The sequence below is a fragment of the Gastrolobium bilobum genome, unplaced genomic scaffold (genome assembly GCF_033153095.1).
Source record: "Gastrolobium bilobum isolate Gb01-03AN ecotype WA unplaced genomic scaffold, APGP_CSIRO_Gbil_v1 utg776, whole genome shotgun sequence".
Classification (NCBI taxonomy): Eukaryota; Viridiplantae; Streptophyta; class Magnoliopsida; order Fabales; family Fabaceae; genus Gastrolobium; species Gastrolobium bilobum.
The window spans coordinates 608719-625824 of record NW_026899202.1 but is presented as its reverse complement, the minus strand read 5'-3'; the positions used below and the strand labels follow the sequence as shown (position 1 = coordinate 625824).

General features: G+C 30.0%; 2 protein-coding genes across 2 annotated transcripts; both read left to right on the top strand.

The window, feature by feature from the left end:
- The first annotated feature begins 12430 nt into the window (after positions 1 to 12430).
- Positions 12431 to 13537, top strand: LOC133288239 (uncharacterized). Its single transcript, XM_061485956.1, has 2 exons — positions 12431 to 13294; positions 13466 to 13537. The coding sequence occupies exons 1-2, from the start codon at positions 12431 to 12433 to the stop codon at positions 13535 to 13537; spliced, it is 936 nt and encodes a 311-aa protein (XP_061341940.1).
- Positions 13538 to 14311: 774 nt separating this feature from the next.
- On the top strand, positions 14312 to 16653 carry LOC133288245 (uncharacterized). The gene is made up of 3 exons (XM_061485962.1): positions 14312 to 15483; positions 15968 to 16193; positions 16344 to 16653. Exons 1-3 carry the CDS (start codon positions 14576 to 14578, stop codon positions 16503 to 16505), a joined length of 1296 nt encoding a protein of 431 aa, XP_061341946.1. The 5' UTR covers positions 14312 to 14575; the 3' UTR covers positions 16506 to 16653.
- Positions 16654 to 17106: the final 453 nt, after the last annotated feature.

Below are 17106 nucleotides of genomic sequence, written 5' to 3'. Positions count from 1 at the left end.
CGGACAGCACGGTGTAATTTTTCCGCGAACCGGCGCAAGTTGGCGCTGTTTTGGCGCCGCTAGGCGCCGCTCCGAAGCACCGGTGTGGAATTTGCTAAGTGGCGCGAGTTGGCGCCATAGTGGCGCCACTCTGCGCCAAGTCCCTGGAGAAATGATGCACCTTCACGAACCGGCGCCACCTTGCGCCATTTTGGGCGCCATTTCGTGCCATTTTGGGCACTATTTCGCCCCATTTTGGGCGAAACTTTGTGCCGCTTTGTGAGTTCCGTTGTAATCCTCGCAACCCGGCGCCGGTTTGCGGCATTTTGGCGCTAGTACGCCCCAACTCTCTGCCATTAGGCCCACGGACTTTTATGCATCATTGAAATTCCATCCGAGTTGAGTAGATCATAAGGCTTTTCGTAATTTCCATATTTTCTTCTTCTTCTACCTATATAAACACAACAAAAAGGTGAGAAGTATTATTGACATGGAAAAGTCAATATAATAAGCATATATGTATATAAATTGCTCTTTTATGACTTAATCCTTATCAATTTCATCTTAGAAAACTACCTCTGCCAGAGGCATATCAATCACTCATTGCCATTAACTAGATGTCGCCACGACCATTGGCCACCTTTATCACTTACTACCACCACTATCACCATGAGCTACTAGCCACCACCATTGTCACCAACTACAACCACCACTAATCATTAGGCACCAACCACTTGCCACCACTAACCAGCCCCCCACTAACCACCACCACTATCGCTACCACCCTTAACTACCAAGCACCACATCATCGCCACCACCCCTAACCACCAAGCATAAATAATCATCGCAACCACTATCATCATCCACCGTCATCAATCTACCACCATAATTGCCAACAGTGGAGCTGCCGCCACCACCAACTATCCTTACCTACCACCATGCACCAACAATTATCACCATCGTTGTCGTTCCTATGGCTACGGCACCCCTAACCACCAGGCACCAACCATCAATCAATCACCCCTAGTGTCACTGATTATTTATGGCGCCATCATCACCACTATTGCCACTTGCCCCCACAACTAATACCACCACCAATTCAATCAGTCACCCACCCACCACTCTCACTAGGTACCGGCTACTAATATTAACAATCAATTCAAAAATTAATTTTTAAAAATTTATTTGGTGAAGATATAATTTTTAATATTTTAAAAGTTTTTAAAAGTTATTTATGTATTTTAATATATGTTTATTTCAATTTTTTTAATAATTTAAATTAAGAAATAATGCGTAAATAATTAAAAAAAAGTAATTTAAAAGTTAATTTTAAAAATCATATGAAATTCTATTAAAGGGGTATTTCTGTCTATTTATATCATATCATAACATTGTATGGTTCGCCTCAAATACCGATTAGGATAATATTCTCCTATTAGACTTCTTATCTAGTGCACATCAAACACATGATAGGATATGAGTTTATAAGGTGCATATTTTATCCTTCTCTTATCTAGCCCTCCTATCTTATCTATCCTATCTTATTCTATCCACCAAACGAATCCAAAATATTGGTTATTATTGACATAAAAATTAGTAATTATTAAGTGTAAAATAAGTTATTATGAGTTAGGGGCATAAATAGATTATTCTAGTTGGAGTAATTAAAAACAAAGAAATCATTAATCATGAATATAATATAAAATTTTCTTTTTTTAAGAAAAAACTTTCTTGTAATATAAGAGAAATAAAGAAAATAAAACGGGAGAGATAATTTGGTGCGCAAAATTGGGTTTTAGTAGTAGAATAGACTCCAATAAGTTCATTGAATAATAAAATTATATGAATTTGTTGTAACTTACTTTCATTAAACAAGAATGTATATATTAATTACTCAAAAAACATAGATATGGGTGAATAGTCATCCTTGAATAAGAGATGAGTCACTGATAAAGCAGAAATATGCTGGATTAGTCTTTATTAAACTCCATAAATGCATACAAGGTTAAAAGTTATTCAAATTATTTTGTGTTTATTATTTGAGTTTTTTTTATAAAAATTACATTTGCATACAAGGTAATAAATGTATGTGCAATTTAAACAATTAAAAAACTGTAATGAGCGAAATTTATTATCCATTAACTTGGACCGGAAGAAAAAATTATATCCATCGGTACCCAAAAAAAGAAAGACTAAAAGAATTTTACCCAAAAAGAACGTTTGCCGTTTTGCTTGCTATCCCACTTCAATTCAAAATCTAGACAGTTCCAACTCATCCAAAATGATCTCCAAAATAAGAAGCATAATAAATTAAGTAAAATATTACTCTTCTTTTACATAAGAGAACTTTTTTTATGTTTTTTTACTTCGATTTTCGTATCTCACCTTTTTTTTTTCCTTATAATGATGAGACCCACCCATTTTATCTCTATAACATAAGATAACTATCTTATATAGAAGGAGACTAATAAAGCCCATAAATTAAAGCAAAAAGTATGTGTTATTTTTATTTTTTGGGTTAAATAAAAGTATGTGTTATTTTAATTGATATAATTTATGTTATTTCACAAATATAAAGAAGTGTAAATTTTATTTGGGAAAAAAAATATGAGTCTCACATCTTTATATTTACGAAATGAAATAACTTTGTCATTTCAAATGACAAACACTTTTTTTTAAGAGGATGATTGTATTGAGAAATTTTTTTTATCCGAAAACCACGATTTTCAAAAATTTGATAGAAAAATGAGTTTACTGAAAATATTATCAAAAAGTTATTTGATATGTCAAAATATTCCTAAGAATATTGAGTTAATTTTCTTGTTGCTATATTTAGTTGTGTTAAATTTTTTCTTTCTATAGAAATCTTAAAATACAATTCCATGGATGATATTCTTGAAAGATATTTTCAAAAAAACTTACAAATAAAATAAAATCTCAAAAAAATTAAATTTATAGAAAAATTTTAAAATCTCGTACCAAACATAAATAAATAAGATTACCATCTTCAATTTTTCAAAATTTAAATATGGATGGTGGGAAAAGAATTTCTTTTAAAAATTGAATTTTCAAATTTAAATCGAACAATTATATGACCATTTGTGGTGGCAGACATAAAAGAATAATTAATAAATAAATATGGTTTTGAAACTTGAAATTTTATTTGGATAATCAGATGTTTTAATTGCTTTTTATGTTGGAATTGGTCGTCTGATCTGAAATTTGAAATTTGAAATGGTTTAAAATTTTAAATTTAAATATGGATGGTGGGAAAGGTTTTTTAGAGTCAAAGGTTTTTTTATTGTAATTCTGAATTATTCATCTGCCTAAACTATATAATTCCCTTCAATAATTTTTTCTTTTCCAAATATTGTTTATATATTGTTTATGATTCATTTCAAACAGCAGCAAATACCAATAGTGCATGGCGGACGATATTTTACAACTGTTGTGAGTATCTGTTGGGCATATTTCTTATTATATTACTGTCAACATGACATTTATATTTTTTTAATGAAGATTTTGCTGTCAACTATGGAATTTACTGGGTTTAAATTATTATATTCTTTTTCTTGTTCCTACCTTAAAAGTTACACGTTTATGTCATACGAACAAACCGATTTTTTTATTAATTCGTTTACGGGACAAACAAACCGATTTTTTTTTCTCCGTGCTTCGCACGGGTAATCAACTAGTCTTCTATATATATATATAAAGGAGAGTTCACTGCTGGAAAGTTTTGCCAAGTGTCACTCCCTCGTTAATTCTACAATTTGGTTATATACAAACTTTTAAAAATTGAATTTTAATTTTTAAATCGAATAATAGTTGCAGACAAGGCATTGAATGTCCTACTGCCCATCACATTGGTATCCAAAAAAAAATCAGCTGTTTTAATTGCTTTTTATGTTGGAATTGGTCATCTCATCTAAGATTAGAAATTTGAAATAGTTTAAAATTTTGAATTTAAATATGGATGGTGGGAAAAGAATTTCTTTTAAAAATCGAATTTTAATTTTGTAATTGAATAATTAAATGACCGTTTGAGGTGGAAGACATAAAAGAATAATTAATTAATAAATATGGTTTTGAAATTCGAAATTTTAATTGGATAATCAAGTGTTTCAATTGCTTTTTATGTTGGAATTGGTCGTCTGATCTGAAATTCGAAATTTGAAAAGGTTTAATATTTTGAATTTAAATATGGATGGTGGGAAAATAAATTCTTTTAAAAATTAAATTTTAATCTTTAAATCAAATAATTAAATGACCATTTGTGGTGGCAGACAAGACATTGAATGTCCCACTTCCAATCACATTGGTATCCAAAAAGAAATCAGCTGATTTAATTGCTTTTTATGTTGGAATGCGTCATCTGATCTAAAATTCAAAATTTGAATTGGTTTAAAATTTTGAATTTAAATATGGATGGTGGGCAAAAGAATTTCTTTTAAAAATCGAATTTTAATTTTGTAATTGAAGAATTAAATGACCGTTTGTGGCGGCAGACATAAAAGAATAATTAATTAATAAATATGGTTTTGAAATTAAAAATTTTAATTGGATAATCAAGTGTTTTAATTGCTTTTTAAGTTGGAATTGGTCGTCTGATCTGAAATTCAAATTTGAAAATGGTTTAAAATTTTGAATTTAAATATGAATTGTGGGAAAAGATATTCTTTTAAAAATTGAATTTTAATCTTTAAATCGAAAAATTAAATGACCATTTATCGTGGCAGACAAGACATTGAATGTCCCACTGCCCATCACATTAGTATCCAAAAAGAAACCAGCTGATGTAATTGCTTTTTATGTTGGAATGCGTCATCTCATCTAAAATTCGAAATTTGAAATAGTTTAAAATTTTGAATTTAAATATGGATGGTGGGAAAAGAATTTCTTTTAAAAATCGAATTTTAATTTTGTAATTGAATAATTAAATGACCGTTTGTGGTGGAAGACATAAAAGAATAATTAATTAAAAAATATGGTTCTGATTTTCGAAATTTTAATTGGATAATCAAGTGTTTCAATTGCTTTTTATGTTGGAATTGGTCGTCTGATCTGAAATTCGAAATTTGAAAAGGTTTAAAATTTTGAATTTAAATATGGATGGTGGGAAAAGAAATTCTTTTAAAAATCGAATTTTAATCTTTAAATCGAATAATTAAATGACCATTTGTGGTGGCAGACAAGACATTGAATGTCCCACTCCCAATCACATTGGTATCCAAAAAGAAATCAGCTGATTTAATTGCTTTTTATGTTGGAATGCGTCATCTGATCTAAAATTAAAATTTTGAAATGGTTTAAAATTTTGAATTTAAATATGGATGGTGGGAAAAGAATTTCTTTTAAAAATCGAATTTTAATTTTGTAATTGAATAATTAAATGACCGTTTGTGGTAGCAGTAATAAAAGAATAATAAATTAATAAATATGGTTTTGAAATTTGAAATTTTAATTGGATAATCAGATGTTTTAATTGCTTTTTATGTTGGAATTAGTCGTCTGATCTGAAATTCGAAATTTGAAATGGTTTAAAATTTTGAATTTAAATATGGATGGTGGGAAAAGAAATTCTTTTAAAAATCGAATTTTAATCTTTAAATCGAATAATTAAATGACCATTTGTGGTGGCAGACAAGACATTTAATGACTCACTGCCCATCACATATAACATTGGTATCCAAAAAGAAATCAGCTGATTTAATTGCTTTTTATGTTGGAATGCATCATCGGATCTAAAATTCAAAATTTGAGATGGTTTAAAATTTTGAATTTAAATATGGATGGTGGGAAAAAAATTTCTTTTAAAAATCAGATTTTAAATTTGTATTTGAATAATTAAATGACCGTTTATGGTGGCAGACATAAAAGAATAATTAATTAATAAATATGGTTTTGAATTTCCAAATTTTAATTTGATAATCAAGTGTTTTAATTGTTTTGTATGTTGGAATTGGTCGTCTGATCTGAAATTAAAAATTTGAAATGGTTTAAAATTTTGAATTTAAATATGGATGGTGGGAAAAGAATTTCTTTTAAAAATCGAATTTTAATCTTTAAATCGAATAATTAAATGACCATTTGTGGTGGCAGACAAGACATTGAATGTCCCACTGCCCATCACGTTGGTATCCAAAAAGAAATTAGCTGATTTAATTGCTTTTTATGTTGGAATGCGTAATCTGATCTAAAATTCGAAATTGAAATGGTTTAAAATTGTGAATTTAAATATGGATGGTGGGAGAATAATTTCTTTTAAAAATCGAATTTTAATTTTGTAATTGAATAATTAAATAACCGTTTGTGGTGGGAGACATAAAAGAATAATTAATTAATAAATATGGTTTTGAAATTCGAAATTTTAATTGGATAATCAAGTGTTTTAATTGCTTTTTATGTTGGAATTGCTCGTCTGATCTGAAATTCAAAATTTGAAATGGTTTAAAATTTTGAATTTAAATATGGATGGTGGGAAAAGAAATTCTTTTAAAAATCGAATTTTAATTGTTAAATCGAATAATTAAATTACCATTTGTGGTGGCAGACAAGACATTGAATGTCGCACTGTCCATCACATTGGTATCCAAAAAGAAATCAGCTGATTTAATTGCTTTTTATGTTGGAATGCGTCTTCTGATCTAAAATTCGAAATTGAAATGGTTTAAAATTTTGAATTTAAATATGGATGGTGGGAAAAGAATTTCTTTTAAAAATCGAATTTTAATTTTGTAATTGAATAATTAAATGACCGTTTGTGGTGGCAGACATAAAAGAATAATTAATTAATAAATATGGTTTTGAAATTCGAAATTTTAATTGGATAATCAAGTGTTTTAATTGCTTTTTATGTTGAAATTGGTCGTCTGATCTGAAATTCGAAATTCGAAATGTTTTAAATTTTTTAATTTAAATATGGATGGTGGGAAAGAAATTCTTTTAAAAATCGAATTTTAATCGTTAAATCGAAAAATTAAATGACCATTTGTGGTGGCAGACAAGACATTGAACGTCCCACTGCCCATCACATTGGTATCCAAAAAGAAATCAGTTGATTTAATTGGTTTTTATGTTGGAATGCGTCATCTGATCTAAAATTCGAAATTGAAATGGTTTAAAATTTTGAATTTAAATATGGATGGTGGGAAAAGAATTTCTTTTAAAAATCGAATTTTAATTTTGTAATTGAATAATTAAATGACCGTTTGTGGTGGCAGACATAAAAGAATAATTAATTGATAAATATGGTTTAAATTCGAAATTTTAATTGGATAATCAAGTGTTTTAATTGCTTTTTATGTTGGAATTGGTCGTCTGATCTGAAATTCGAAATTTGAAATGGTTTAAAATTTTTAATTTAAATATGGATGGTGGGAAAGAAATTCTTTTAAAAATCGAATTTTAATCGTTAAATCGAATAATTAAATGACCATTTGTGGTGGCAGACAAGACATTGAATGTCCCACTGCCCATCACATTGGTATCCAAAAAGAAACTAGCTGATTTAATTGCTTTTTATGTTGGAATGCGTCATATGATCTAAAATTCGAAATTTGAAATGGTTTAAAATTTTGAATTTAAATATGGATGGTGGGAAAAGAATTTCTTTTAAAAATCGAATTTTAATTTTGTAATTGAATTATTAAATGACCGTTTGTGGTGGCAGACATAAAAGAATAATTAATTAGTAAATATGGCTTGGAAATTCGAAATTTTAATTGGATAATCAAGAGTTTTAATTGCTTTTTATGTTGGAATTGGTCATCTGATCTGAAATTCAAAATTTGAAATGGTTTAAAATTTTGAATTTAAATATGGATGGTGGGAAAAGAAATTCTTTTAAAAATCAAATTTTAATCTTTAAATCGAATAATTAAATGGGCGTTTGTGGTGGCAGACATAAAAGAATAATTAATTAATAAATATGGTTTTCAAATTCGAAATTTTAATTGGATAATCAAGTGTTTTAATTGCTTTTTATGTTGGTTTTGGTCGTTTGATCTGAAATTCAAAATTTGAAATGGTTTAAATTTTTGAATTTAAATATTGATGGTGGAAAAAGAATTTCTTTTAAAAAATGAGTTTTAATTTTTAAATCAAATAACTAAATGACCATTTGTGGTGGCAGACAAGACATTGAATCTCCCCATGCCCATCACATTGGTATCCAAAAAGAAATCAGCTGAATTAATTGCTTTTTATGTTGGAATGCGTCATCTGATCTAAAATTCGAAATTTGAAATGATTTAAAATTTTGAATTTAAATATGGATGGTGGGAAAGAATTTCTTTTAAAAATTGAATTTTAATTTTGTAATTGAATAATTAAATGACCGTTTGTGGTGGCAGAAATAAAAGAAAAATTAATTAATAAATATGGTTTTGAATTTCGAAATTTTAATTGGATATTCAAGTGTTTTACTTGCTTTTTATGTTGGAATTGGTCGTCTTATCTGAAATTCGAAATTTAAAATGGTTTAAAATTTTGAATTTAAATATGGATGGTGGGAAAATAAATTCTTTTAAAAATCGAATTTTAATCTTTAAATCGAATAATTAAATGACCATTTGTGGTTGCAGACAAGACATTGAATGTCCCACTACCCATCACATTGGTATCCAAAAAGAAATTAGCTGATTTAATTACTTTTTATGTTGGAAAGCGTCATCTGATCTAAAATTCGAAATTTAAAATGGTTTAAAATTTTGATAAATAAGGATGATGGGAAAAGAATTTCTTTTAAAAATCGAATTTTAATTTGGTAATTGAATAATTAAATGACCGTTTGTGGTGGCAGTAATAAAAGAATAAATAATTAATAAATATGGTTTTGAAATTCGAAATTTTAATTGGATAATCAATTGTTTTAATTTCTTTTTATGTTGGAATTGGTCGTCTGATCTGAAATTCGAAATTTGTAATGGATTAAAATTTTGAATTTAAATATCGATGGTGGGAAAAGAATTTCTTTTAAAAATTGAATTTTAATTTTGTAATTGAATAATTAAATGACCGTTTGTGGTGGCAGAAATAAAAGAATAATTAATTAATAAATATGGTTTGAAATTCGAAATTTTAATTGGATAATTAGGTGTTTTAATTTCTTTTTATGTTAGAATCGGTCGTCTGATCTGAAATTTGAAATGGTTTCAAATTTTGAATTTAAATATGGATGGTGGGAAAAGAATTTCTTTTAAAAAACGAATTTTAATTTTTTAATTGAATAATTAAATGACCGTTTGTGGTAGCAGTAATAAAAGAATAATAAATTAATAAATATGGTTTTGAAATTCGAAATTTTAATTGGATAATCAGGTGCTTTAATTGCTTTTTATGTTAGAATTGGTCGTCTAATCTGAAATTTGAAATTTGAAATGGTTTAAAATTTTGAATTTAAATATGGATGGTGGGAAAAGAATTTCTTTTAAAATCGAATTTTAATTTTGTAATTGAATAATTAAATGACCGTTTGTGGTAGCAGACATAAAAGAATAATTAATTAATAAATATGGTTTTCAAATTCGAAATTTTAATTGGATAATCAAGTGTTTTAATTGCTTTTTATGTTGGAATTGGTCGCCTTATCTGAAATTTGAAATTTGAAATGATTTAAAATTTTGAATTTAAATATGGATGGTGGGAAAAGAAATTCTTTTAAAAATCGAATTTTAATCTTTAAATCAAATAATTAAATGACCATTTGTGGTGGCAGACACTGCCTATCACATTGGTATCCAAAAAAAAATCAGCTGATTTAATTGATTTTTATGTTGGAATGCGTCATTTGATCTAAAATTCGAAATATGAAATGGTTAAAAATTTTGAATTTAAATATGGATGGTGGGAAAAGAAATTATTTTAAAAATCGAATTTTAATTTTGTAATCGAATAATTAAATGACCATTTGTGGTGGCACACATAAAAGAATAATTAATTAATAAATATAGTTTGGAAATTCGAAATTTTAATTGGATTATCAAGTGTTTTAATTGCTTTTTATGTCTGAATTGGTCGTTTGAACTGAAATTCGAAATTTGAAATCGTTTAAAATTTTGACATTCAAATATGGATGGTGGGAAAAGAAATTCTTTTAAAAATCGAATTTTAATCTTTAAATCAAATAATTAAATGACCATTTGTGGTGGCAGACAAGACATTGAATGTCCCACTGCCCATCACATTGGTATCCAAAAAGAAATCAGCTGATTTAATTGCTTTTTATGTTGGAATGCGTCATCTGATATAAAATTTGAAATTTGAAATAGTTTAAAATTTTGAATTTAAATATGGATAGTGGGAAAATAATTTCTTTTAAAAATCAAATTTTAATTTTGTAAATGAATAATTAAATGGTCGTTTGTGGTGGCAGACATAAAAGAATAATTAATTAATAAATATGGTTTTGAAATTCGAAATTTTAATTGGATAATCAAGTTTTTTAATTGCTTTTTATGTTGGATTTGGTCGTGTGATCTGAAATTCAAAATTTGAAATGGTTTAAAATTTTGAATTTAAATATCGATGGTGGAAAAAGAATTTCTTTTAAAAAATGAATTTTAATTTTTAAATCGAATAATTAAATGACCATTTGTGGTGGACAAGACATTGAATGTCCCACTGCCCATCCATTGGTATCCAAAAAGAAATCAGCTGCTTTAATTGCTTTTTATGTTGGAATATGTAATCTGATCTAAAATTCGAAATTTGAAATGGTTTAAAATTTTGAATTTAAATATGGATGGTGGGAAAAGAATTTATTTTAAAAATCAAATATTAATTTTGAAATTGAATAATTAAATGACCGTTTGTGGTGGCAGACATAAAAGAATAATAGTTAATAAATATGGTTTTGAAATTTGAAATTTTAATTGGATAATCAAGTGTTTTAATTGCTTTTTATGTTGGAATTTGTCGTCTGATCTGAAATTCGAAATTTGAGATGGTTTAAAATTTTGAATTTAAATATGGATGGTGGGAAAAGAAATTCTTTTAAAAATCAAATTTTAATCTTTAAATCGAATAATTAAATGACCATTTGTGGTGGCAGACAAGACATTGAATGTCCCACTACCCATCACATTGGTATCTAAAAAGGAATCAGCTGATTTAATTGCTTTTTATGTTGGAATGCGTCATCTGATCTAAAATTCGAAATTTGAAATAGTGTAAAATTTTGAATTTAAATATGGATAGTGGGAAAAGAATTTCTTTTAAAAATAGAATTTTAATTTTGTAATTGAATAATTAAATGACCGTTTGTGGTGACAGTAATAAAAGAATAATTAATTAATAAATATGGTTTTGAAATTCGAAATTTTAATTGGATAATCAAGTGTTTTAGTTGCTTTTTATGTTGGAATTGGTCGTCTGATCTGAAATTCAAAATTTGAAATGGTTTAAAATTTTGAATTTAAATATTGATGGTGGGAACATAATTTCTTTTAAAAATTGAATTTTAATTTTGTAATTGAATAATTAAATAACCGTTTGTGGAGGCAGTAATAAAAGAATAATTAATTAATAAATATGGTTTTGAAATTCGAAATTTTAATTGGATAATCAGGTGTTTTAATTGCTTTTTATGTTGGAATTAGTCGTCTGATCTGAAATTCAAAATTTGAAATGGTTTAAAATTTTGAATTTAAATATGGATGGTGGGAAAAGAATTGCTTTTAAAAATCGAATTTTAATTTTGTAATCGAATAATTAAATTACCGTTTGTGGTGGCAGACATAAAAGAATAATTAATTAATAAATATGGTTTTGAAATTCGAAATTTTAATTGGATAATCAAGTGTTTTAATTGCTTTTTATGTTGGAATTGGTCGTCTGATCTGAAATTCGAAATTTGAAATGGTTTAAAATTTTGAATTTAAATATGGATGGTGGGAAAATAAATTGTTTTAAAAATCGAATTTTAATCTTTAAATCGAATAATTAAATGACCATTTGTGGTGGCAGACAAGACATTGAATGTCCCACTGCCCATCACATTGGTATCAAAAAAGAAATCAGCTGATTTAATTGCTTTTTATGTTGGAATGTGTCATCTGATCTAAAATTCGAAATTTGAAATGGTTTAAAATTTTGAATTTAAATATGGATGGTGGGAAAAGAATTTATTTTGAAAATCGAATTTTAATTTTATAATTGAATAATTAAATGACCGTTTGTGGTGGCAGACATAAAAGAATAATTAAATTACCGAATAAGTATTTAAACTTTATATTTTTACGAATAAGTAATTTTGTAAATTTTAAATTTTTATTACCCAAAATTATAAAGTGAAAGCGCACATGTTCTGACCATCAATTTTAAATTTTAAATGACTTCTTTCTTAATGACGTTTGTCAAATGTTTCTTAATTTCACCCTGCAATTCGAATACGGCACTGTCATTTCCGCACACTGAGTTTTTTTGTCATCTGTTATCTTTGACCAAGAACATGCGTCTCAATTCTGGAAGTAGCACTAATAATATGTTGGAAATAAAAGAATTTTCTGAGTGGCTGCTTAAAATAGGAGATGGTGATCTTGTGGATGATGTTGATGGAGAATCTATTATAACAATTCCAGATGAATTGTTGATCAAAGGTTCAGAAGATCCACTTTCAGATATTGTTGATTTTGTTTACCCGAATTTGATGGATAATATATTAGATCCTACTTTCTTTAAAGAACGTGCTCTTCTGACTCCTAAATTGTCCGATGTTGCCATGTTAAACAAGCACCTAATGGCTGTGATTCCGGGTGAAGAAAGGACATTATTGAGTTCAGATAAGGTTTTGAAACAAGACGGTAATTCATCTCTTGAGGATGGCGAAATCTCCCCTGATATCTTAAATACATTCTCATGTTCGGGGATTCCTGATCATAAATTAACTTTGAAGGTTAAAGTACCGGTGATGCTATTGAGAAATATTGATCAATCAAGAGGTTTATGCAACGGTACGAGATTACTTATTACAAAGTTGGGGAATCATGTTGTTGAGGCAATTGTTCTTACAGGAAACAATATAGGAGATACTGTGTTAATCCCTAGAATGACGATCAGCCCATCGGGTCATACATTTCCAGTAAACTTCCAAAGAAGACAATTCCCCTTGGTAGTTTCGTTTGCGATGACTATCAACAAAAGTCAAGGACAGTCGCTGTCTCATGTTGGCATTTATCTTCCTAGGTCTGTCTTCACTCATGGGCAATTATATGTGGCACTATCTAGAGTAAAGAGCAGACATGAATTGAAGATGTTGATACTTGATGAAAATGGTTGCGTTACAAATACTACCTTTAAAATCGTCTACAAGGAAGTATTTCAAAGTTTAGTGTAGTATACTTGGTTATTTCTACAAAGAGATAACATTGTTATTTGGTATCAGGTAAGATCTCAATTTTTTATCAGAAAATATTTTTTAATCTTCTTTGTTGATTTCCTTTAGTTGTTATGCCTATTTTTCTGCTAATTTTTTATTGTTATGCAGATTCAGTATTCGAGGCACAATCAGTATATTATTCCCTTGTCATTTTTCAGAGTCAAAGGTTTTTCATTGTAATTCTGAATTATTCATCTGCCTAAACTATATAATTCTCTTCAATAATTTTTTCTTTTCCAAATATTATTTATATATTGTTTATGATTCATTTCAAACAGCAGCAAATACCAATAGTGTATGGAGGACGATATTTTACGACTGTTGTGAGTATCGGTTGGGCATATTTCTTATTATATTGCTGTCAACATGACATTTATATTTTTTTAATGGAGATTTTGCTGTCAACCATGAAATTTAGTGTGTTTAAATTATTATATTCTTTTTTTTGTTCCTACCTTTAAAGTTACACGTTTATGTCATACGAACAAATCGATTTTCTTATTAATTCATTTACGGGACAAACAAACCGATTTTTTTTTTCTCCGTGCATCGCACAGGTAATCAACTAGTAAATACCTTATGCGAAACGCTCCTGAATTAAAACCCCTATGAGATCAGGAATCTCCATGACGATGATCAGTGGTGAGTAGCCATGCGGCTAAAATTAAATCTAACTGTTCGAGTCACGCGGTATGATATTTCCTATCTAAACTAAATTTGAAAAAAAAAATAATAATCATAAAAAAAAAAAAGGTGTGCTGATCCGTATCTTCCCGTCAACACCACGACCACTTCTCCACAATCGCACGGCCAAAAACCCCTAATCAACATTCACCGTGTGATCTTCATCAAACGGTCCATAATGATTCCTACTACAATTCGTCACCTCTCAATTCTCCGTGTATATATATACTATACAAACACTCAAGGCTCAAATCAAAAGCTGCATCGTAACCTGCGAACTCTGGTTTTGTTTCTCTCTCACTTTGAATTCGAACGAAGAACACAAAATCAGTTAAAGTAAAAAAAAGAGAAAACGAAAACAAAAACCTTCGACGTTTCCTAGTGTTCCCACTGGTTTGTGCTGTGCGCCACCGTGCGTGGCCTGAGATGTTGCCGGCGCCACCGGGAACAACAACCGTCGTGGTGAGAATCTCACGCTACCGGTGATTGAATTGAAGACTCTCTGTGTGGGTCCCATAAAAAAAAACAACAACAATGGAAGCTCCGAAGAAGAAGAGCCAAACCAAGCTCACCCGAACCCAATCCTCGCTTCTTCGCTGTTCTTCTCCGACAACCCGATCCTCCGTTCACAGCCTCTCTTCGGTCAACGAAGACGATTTTCACGACGAAGAGGAAGGCGAGAAGAACAGGTACAAGAAGAGGAAGAACAAGACCAATAAACCCGGTTCGACCCGGTTCGTCGCTGCCGCTCCGGTTCTTGGCTTCTTCAGCGCCTGCTCGCTTTTCTTCTACCTCGTCTACTTCTTCTATCTGGGAACCCAAGCGGTGGCACTATCCACTACGGAGAACGTGTTGCTTGTGCTGATTTTTGTCGCCGTGGCGCTCTACTTAGTGAACAGAAACAAGGTCTTGATCCAAAGAAGCGTTTCGGTTCTGAAACATTCCTGGGACGGGAACCTGAAAAGGCTCGGTTTTTCTTCAAAGGGTAGCGCGAAACCGGTTCAGTGGTTCATCGGGGAAACCGGTTCAACGACTGGGGTGGGAAAGGACTCAAATGAGAAGAAGGGGATTGCAAAGGAAGGGGTGGAGTTTTATAGCAATGGGGATTTTTACGAGGGTGAGTTTCACGGAGGGAAGTGTAATGGGAGTGGGGTTTATCATTACTTTGTGAGTGGTAGATACGAGGGTGATTGGGTTGAAGGAAGGTATGATGGATATGGAATTGAGAGCTGGGCCAGGGGTAGCCGCTACAAGGGTCATTATAGGCAAGGTTTGAGGCATGGTTATGGGGTTTATAAGTTCTATACTGGAGACTCTTATGCTGGTGAATGGTTTAATGGACAGAGTCATGGTGTGGGAGTTCAGTCCTGTTCTGATGGAAGCTCTTATGTTGGTGAGTTTAAGTATGGCGTCAAGCATGGACTCGGATGTTATCATTTTAGGTGAGTTTTTCTGATCCATGTTCATCGATGAAATAGGGTGTTTAGTTTTCAAAATTCAATTAGATTTCATTGTTAATTTTTGGATTGATTTTCTGATGTTGCGTGATTGAATCTTTTCCTGTTTTGTCCCCCATGATTGTCTTTCTTTAGATTTGTAAACGAGGCTTTGTTGGAGTACCAAGTTGCAGTTATATCCTCCTATGCGTTTGTGTGTCAATGAAATTAATTGTGTATTGAAGACTTTGGATGTCTAAGTTGCTGAATTTTCTTATATTTCAAACATTGATCCATGTCTCTTGTTCAACAATACTTTGTTTGACAAAAATTAAATCATAAATTGGTATCTTTTCAAGTCCTTGTTAATGTCCATTGACTATTCGCTATAGTATAGTTTATTGGGAAAAGCTATAATAGACTATAGACGGTTCTGGTTTTTTGGTTACTTTTACCAAATAAGCCCACTTTATGCTATATTTTTCTGTAGAAATGGAGATAGATATACTGGAGAGTATTTTGGAGACAAAATACATGGATTTGGGGTCTATCACTTTGCCAATGGCCACTGTTACGAGGGAGCATGGCATGAAGGTCGTAGGCAAGGTTATGGTGTGTATACTTTTCGAAACGGTGACCGAAGATGTGGTGAATGGGATGCTGGCAACCTCAAGCACTCTCTACCACCAACTGATGCTATCCTTGGAGCAGTTCAGGTATTTTGTGATTAACATTCACTTTTTTTGGCCTTAATTAACATTTAATATGACATGTTATTGTTGCCTTTCTTCCTATAATTATAATCCCTTTAGAAATGATAGTGCTGTTTCTCACACATGTTTTCTTTTTGGGGGGTCAAATTGTAGGCTGCTAGGAAAACAGCAGAAAATGCCATAAACCTTCAGCGGAAGGATGACCAGGTGAACAAAGCAGTAATCGCTGCAAACAGGGCTGCCACTGCTGCTAGAGTTGCTGCAGTGAAAGCTGTTCAGAACAGAATGGGTGGTAAATTTTGCGATAGTGTCTAAGAGTTTAGATGTTAGCTTTTGTTTGCAATTGTAAATTTTACTAATTGTAAGTACTTGAAAGATGCCACCCCGATGAACAAAAGCTTATCGGAGGTTGAGGAGTATGTTTCCCAATGTAATTTGTATATAAACCATATATATCGAAGAAAGATGAATTTTCTTAGAGCTGAGTGTTTTTTTTATTATTATTAATTCAAATATTAAATACTCAAATGTTTATATTGATAGTTTATTTATAGATTTTATATAATTAAATATCTTACTAAGTTATTTTTATTTGAAGTTAGAATAAAATAATTTAACATTGAATAAAGTCTTTAATCCAAAACATTATTTGTGAAATTAAAAGCTTTACACAAATAACAAAAGCTAAATAGTTCAATTTACGTAAAAGGGACTTCAATGGAATGAGGTTGGGGAATCAAAGGAGATTCACAAACTTGCATGCTTGATCCGACGAAACAAAGGCTATTTTCATCCCACCTTACCTTTTTGGTCTTGAGAATGTTTCTATCCGATATGAGTTGTCATCCCAAATTTGATAAGCTCAAGGACTGGCTCTTCTTTTTGGTAATTAGTCACTGATTTGTGTAAAGGAATC

Bases quoted from the DNA above. Each gene is read 5' to 3' on its own strand.
- LOC133288245 (XM_061485962.1), top strand. From the start codon at position 14,576: ATGGAAGCTCCGAAGAAGAAGAGCCAAACCAAGCTCACCCGAACCCAA. The intron at 15,484-15,967 runs GTGAGTTTTTCT...ATTTTTCTGTAG, and splicing joins CTCGGATGTTATCATTTTAG to AAATGGAGATAGATATACTG. The intron at 16,194-16,343 runs GTATTTTGTGAT...GTCAAATTGTAG, and splicing joins CTATCCTTGGAGCAGTTCAG to GCTGCTAGGAAAACAGCAGA.
- LOC133288239 (XM_061485956.1), top strand. From the start codon at position 12,431: ATGCGTCTCAATTCTGGAAGTAGCACTAATAATATGTTGGAAATAAAA. The intron at 13,295-13,465 runs GTATTTCAAAGT...ATTGTTATGCAG, and splicing joins TTAAAATCGTCTACAAGGAA to ATTCAGTATTCGAGGCACAA.